Source organism: Chiloscyllium plagiosum, unplaced genomic scaffold (assembly GCF_037043375.1).
Source record: "Chiloscyllium plagiosum isolate Xiang-an unplaced genomic scaffold, Cpla_swu_hap1 HiC_scaffold_37, whole genome shotgun sequence".
Classification (NCBI taxonomy): Eukaryota; Metazoa; Chordata; class Chondrichthyes; order Orectolobiformes; family Hemiscylliidae; genus Chiloscyllium; species Chiloscyllium plagiosum.
The window spans coordinates 11136425-11142424 of record NW_028270175.1 but is presented as its reverse complement, the minus strand read 5'-3'; the positions used below and the strand labels follow the sequence as shown (position 1 = coordinate 11142424).

The window sequence follows — 6000 nt, the reverse complement described above, 5'->3', positions numbered from 1 at the left end:
GGAATCCTCGATGTGCACCTAAACGGGTGGACGGGGCTACAGTTTAACACAACAACCAGAAAATAGAATTTTTGGCAGAGCGGTGCTGCTGTGGTAATCGTCAGCTGATACTGAGGTATCAGTCTAGTTTATGCATTCAAATGAGGGAATTGGGCCTGAACTCTTTTGATTCCGAGATGAAACAGTTGCCTTTGAGCTAAGCAGACAAAGCATGCATTGCTAAAGTCACTTGCCCTGGGGAGTGTCAAAAAAGAATAGTATAATGGCATTGAATGGAAGTGGCATTGATTTATAGAAGCTCTAAATCTAAGCCAGTGCACATGAAAGCTCTGGGTGATAAGTTAAAGAGGTCCTAACAAAATGGACCTCAAATTGACGGGTATGGTTATTGAAAAAAAATCAATGCTGGGTCCTATAAATAACAGTAATGTCACTGCTGGCACCTCCCATTAATCTCACTGGCCACTGCAAAGAAGAAATGAAACTGCATTGAGGCCCATTTTAAGGCATGGACTCAATTATTACATTGATGTGCAGCAAAGAGACATCCTCTTTATCGTCATCTGGATTCATGTAAAGATGTCGTACATGGGGCTCCTTGCACCTTGCTGTGTCTAACCCTAAGCAGCACGTCCTTCTGTTCCTTTGGTCCTTAAATACTTGTTCAGATCGCCCTTAACGATACTATTCAGTTCAGCAACTCCATGTGGTAGCAAGTTGCACATTCTCATTGTTCTCAGGGTAAAGGGATTTCTCCTGAAGCAGAAATGGAGCAGAATAGGTTGATTCATCAAGTAACTGGGCTTAAAATTTGCTCTGCTCTTAAATTTGCAATTGATAAACCCAAAACTGGACACACTCATCATACAGGAATGCAATTCTTCCCTTGTTGAAAGGTACATTTAGGAGCAGGCTCATCATATTGCAAGATATTAAAATACAAGTTTCGAATTAAGGGCTCTTGACCAAGATAGCCTGAAGGACTGAGTGGCAGCCTTGGTAATTTATAAGTGCAGGAACAATAGGATGCCTTATCATCAATCATCAGAGTGCTTTTGTTTTCAAAACGAAGAACAGGGATAAAGGAATCACTTTTCGTGACACTATTACAAAGCTTCATCTTAATTTGGAGAGCTGCCTGTGGTAGTGACGAAAACCAGGAGAGTCATTACTCACAGGATTCCGAGGGACATTGTGACAGAGGAATTCACAAACACAGCGGTCATCTTCCGCATCCTCGTCCCACGTTCCGCCATACTTTCGGCACCGTTCCTGCTCACACTCATTGTCCTCACCTGAGCCCGACCCTCCGGAACCGCATTCTGACAAGAGCAAAAAGACAGGCAGAATACTGCTGAGATGCAAAAACTGGCACAGAAATCAACGGAAAAGGGGTTGGGGGCAATTTAACCAGGAGGCCAGAACGTCAGAACAGTCCTGTCCTTAAGCTTCAGGATCCCCCATTGTCTGAGTTTTTAATTTGCTCTCTTCAGTGGACAGCAAGAAAGCTCAAAGTTAATGAAGTCCTCCCTTTATCTACTGCATGCATTCAGGACCCAACTGCGATTTCAAATCTGGGCTTCAGAGAGAAAATACACTGTTTTTCTTCACAATTTTTCGCTGCAGTGTCAAAGGCTGAGGGATAAACTTATCGAGGTTTATAAAATCATGACAGGCATGGATAGCTAAGGTCTTTTTCCCAGGGTGGGGGAGGGCATAGGTTTAAGGTGAGAGGGAAAAGATTTAAAAGGGACCTGAGGGGGCAACTTTTTCATGCAGAGGATAGTGTGTGCATGGAATGAGCAGCCAGAGGAAATGGTGGAGGCTGGTATAATTACGACATTTAACAGGTATGTGGATGGGTATATGAATAGGAAAGGCGAAGAGGGATATGGGCCAGGTGCTGGCAAATGGGACTAGATTAGTCTAAGAGGAGTTGGACTGAAGGGTTTGGTTCCATGTTGTATAACTCTATGACTCTACAAATAAAAAAAGTCAAAGGTGAACATAAAGCAAGGCCAGACTTGCTTACCATCTAGACTGTAAGCAAGTCTGTCAAATTATATTCATGGAGAAAAATATGAAATATTTGTATTTATTTGCTGTTAATGCAAGAAAAAAGTACAGAGAAGAAGGAGAAGGAAACAAGAGCACTAAAGGGTCCCTAAAGAGGAAGAGGATAAGCATCATGTAAGTCAAGATGCATTTATACAAATGAATTCCAAATTATAGCAAAGTACATTTTGAGCTTATAGATTTTTTGCATTTAGCAGTGCCAAGTTATAAATTTCATGTTAGCATGACAAACATTTCCATTTATTGGTCATTTACCATCTTAAGATAAACTGGGGAGCCAGAAAATAACCAAATACCTCTCTCCTCAGGCAGTGTATAAATGTATCTCCCACCGCGGCACACTGTGGTACAGGTCAAAAATGATTTTAAACTCCTCATTCTCAGAGGTGAGAAAGCAAGTGCTGAGGATGACACAAAATGCTGGGGAGCGATATGACCATAAAACCACAGGAGCAGAAATTAGGCCATTCAGCCCATCACGTCTGCTCCGCCATTCAATCATGGCTGATAGGTTTTTCAACTCCATTTTCCCACTTTCTCCCCATAATCTTTGATCCCCTTGGCAATCAAGAGCTTATCTATCTCTGTTTCAAATATACTTAATGACTTGGCCTCCACAGCCCTTTCTGGCAATGAATTCCACAGGTTCACCACTCTCTGTCTAAAGAAGTTTCGTCTTATCTCCATTCGAAAGGGTCTTGCCTTTACTCTAAGGCTGTGCCCTCAGGTCCTTGTCTTGATATAGACAGGTTGGGCAAAAGACTGGCAAATGGAATACAATGTGGGGAAATGTTGGCAGGAAGAATAGAGGAGCTAAATGTTGTTCAAATGGAGAAAGACATAGGGATTGAGAATCTATGTGCATGAATCACAAAAAGCTGGCATCCAAGTTAAACTAGTAATAGGGAGGGAAAACGGAATGCTGGTCTTTATTTCAAAGGGAATGGAGTATAAGAGTAGGACGGTTTTACTAAAACTAATCAAGGCACTAGTCAGCCCATAGCTGAAATATTGTGAATGATTTTGGGTCCTTTATCTAAAGAAAGATAGCATACCTTTGGCATATGACTGGCATTGGAGTCGGTCAAGAGAAAGTACTGTGTTACGAGGGGGAGGTTGAGTAAATTAGGCCTGTATTCATTAGAATATATAAGGATATGAGGCAACCTTATTGAAACATGCAAGATTCTCAGGGAAATTGACATGATTGATGATGGAAAAGTTCTGTGCTTTCATGGAGAGTCGAGGATCAGAGGGTGTAGAGTCATTAGAGATGTACAGCACGGAAACAGACCCTTCGGTCCAACTTGTCCATGCCGACCAGATATCCCAAACCAATCTGGTCCCACCTGCCAGCACCTGGCCCATATCTCTTCTATTCATATACGCACCCAGATGCCTTTTAAATGTTGCAATTGTACCAGCCTCCACCACTTCCTCTGGCAACTCATTCCATACATACACCACCCTCCGCGTGAAAACGTTGCCCCTTAGGTCTCTTTTATATCTTGCTCCTATCACCCCAAATCTATGCATTCTAGTTCTAGACTCTCTCATCCCAGGGAAAAGACATTGTCTATGTACCCTATCCATGCCCCTCATGATTTTATAAACCTATATAAGTTTACCCCTCAGTCTCCGACGCTCCAAGAAAAACAGCCCTCACCTATTCAATCTTTTCTTACAGCTCAAATCCTTCAATCCTGGCAACATCCTTGTAAATCTTTTCTGAACCCTATCCAGTTTCACAACATCCTTCCGATAGGAAGGAGACCAGAAGTCTCCTAACCAAAAGTGGCCTAACCAATGTCCTGTACAGCCGCAACATGACCTCTCAATTCCTGTACTCAATACTCTGACCAATGAAGGAAAGTACACCAAACGCCTTCTTCACTATCCTATCTACCTGCGACTCTACTTTTAAGGAGCTATGAACCTGCACTCCAAGGTCTCTTTGTTCAGCAACACTCCCCAAGACCTTACCATTAAGTGTATAAGTCCTGCTGAGATTTGCTTTCCCAAAATGCACCACCTTGCATTTATCTAAATTAAACTCCATCTGCCACTCCTCAGCCCATTGGGGTTCTCAGAATAATTGGTCGCAATATTCAAAATAAAATGAGGAGGAATTTCTTCTCTCAGAACCCGAGAAATGGTGGAATTCATTACCAAAGAGGTTCGTAGAGGGTGGCTTATTATGTATATTCAAGTGTGAAACAAACAGATTTTTAATCAGGAAGGGAGTCAGGGTTTATGGAGAAAAAGTCAGGAAAGTGAAGTTGAGGATTATCAGATCAGATCAGGGTGGAGCAGACTCAATGGGCTGAACGGTCTACTTCTTCTCCCATGTCTTATCGTCTTGTCATCTTCTTTCCTCACTTCTTTCCATAATTCAAATCCATCCCTTTTGAAGAGCTCTGACCAAAGTAAGTGAACGCAGAAGATGCATCATTCAAATGTCCTCACTCCGTCCAACAATTTAATGCAGCACTAGGCTTTTAGCCACCTTTAGAATTAGCAACTTGTTTCCTAAAGCTATGCTCAATCATTCGTGCAAATGATTTGAAAATTAAAAATGAACAAACCTTGTAAAATAAAAGGGACCAGACTTTGCATCCTAATTTTAGATCAGTCATTGTACAGTCATTCACAACAAACCAGGTCTTTGTACTACAAACATTTATGCTTCTTTCTATAATAGAACAATCCCTAGGTGTCAAATAACTAACCATTTCCACTAAATTACATTAAAGACACTTTAAAGTCATCATGTACATCCCTGAACACCTCAGGAACAGTATTTAGGGAGCATTTACCATCAAACTTCCAGCCTCTCTATCATCCCCAATGCATGAGCAAAGATCAATTGCTCACATTTCTGTTTAAATGTAAATTTTCTAGATGTATTTTGCTTTTTTTGATACCTTATTACAGTTGTTATTGATGCTAAATGTTGAAGAGGTTTGGAGAGCCTGTATGGCACCATTCTATGAAGCATTCAGAGTGATCATTCAGAACAGAGTTGACAAAACTCTTCCTACTCGAGTGCCAAGGGTAAAGATTCCACAGCACCGTGTAAATCACAGGCTTGGTTATTGTTTCCTGAACCTTAGAAATCAAAGGAGATTATACAACATGACAAGAGTAGTGAACTAGGAAATTTGAAATGAAAAGCATTGGGTTATCTATCTGCGCGCTAAGTGCGCCAGGAGATCAGTGTACTACATGCTTGACTTCCTCTACTGTGTCCATTAACACCTGGGCAGAAACACACTGTGAACAACTTTCCACTTGAACTGCAATGAATCTCGTTAAATATTTCCAAACATTAGACTGTCAGCATAGGACTGGCAGAATGAGAGCTCAGGACTGAATATTGAGTTGATTAGAGGAAGGAATACTGCATTTAATTCTCGTCTCCCTGCTATAGCAAAGATGTTGTGAAACTTGAAAGGGTTCAGAAAAGGTTTACAAGGAACAGGCCATGGTTGAGGTTTGAGCTACAGGGAGAAACTGAATAGGCTGGGGTTGTTTTCCCTGGAGTATAGGAGGCTGAGGGGTGAGCTTATACAGGTTTATAAAACCATAATGGGCATGGATAGGATGAATAGGCAAGGCCTTTTTCCAAGGGTAGGGGAGTCCAAAACTAGAAGGCATAGGTTTAAGGTGTCGGGGGAAAGATTTAAAAGGGATCTAAGGGGCAATTTTTTCACGCAGAGGATGGTGAGTATATGGTATGAATTGTCAGAGGAAGTGGTGGAGGCTGGTACAATTACAACATTTAAAAGGCATCTGGATGGGTATATGAACAGAAAGGGTTTAGAGGGATATGAGCCAAGGGCTGGCAAATGGGACTAGATTAATTTAGCTGTGTGGACAAGTTGGACTGAAGGGTCTGTTTCTTTGCTGTACACCTCTATGACT

General features: G+C 41.6%; 1 protein-coding gene across 6 annotated transcripts in view; it reads right to left on the bottom strand.

Moving 5' to 3' along the window:
• Nucleotides 1-6000, bottom strand: part of agrn (agrin) — a 531414-nt gene that overhangs the window by 106549 nt on the left and 418865 nt on the right. For all 6 annotated transcript variants that reach the window (XM_087980308.1, XM_087980309.1, XM_087980310.1 and 3 more), the window contains one exon: nucleotides 1177-1322. In XM_087980308.1, coding sequence (XP_087836434.1) covers nucleotides 1177-1322 — 146 coding nt within the window. The remainder of the gene's footprint in view (nucleotides 1-1176; nucleotides 1323-6000) is intronic.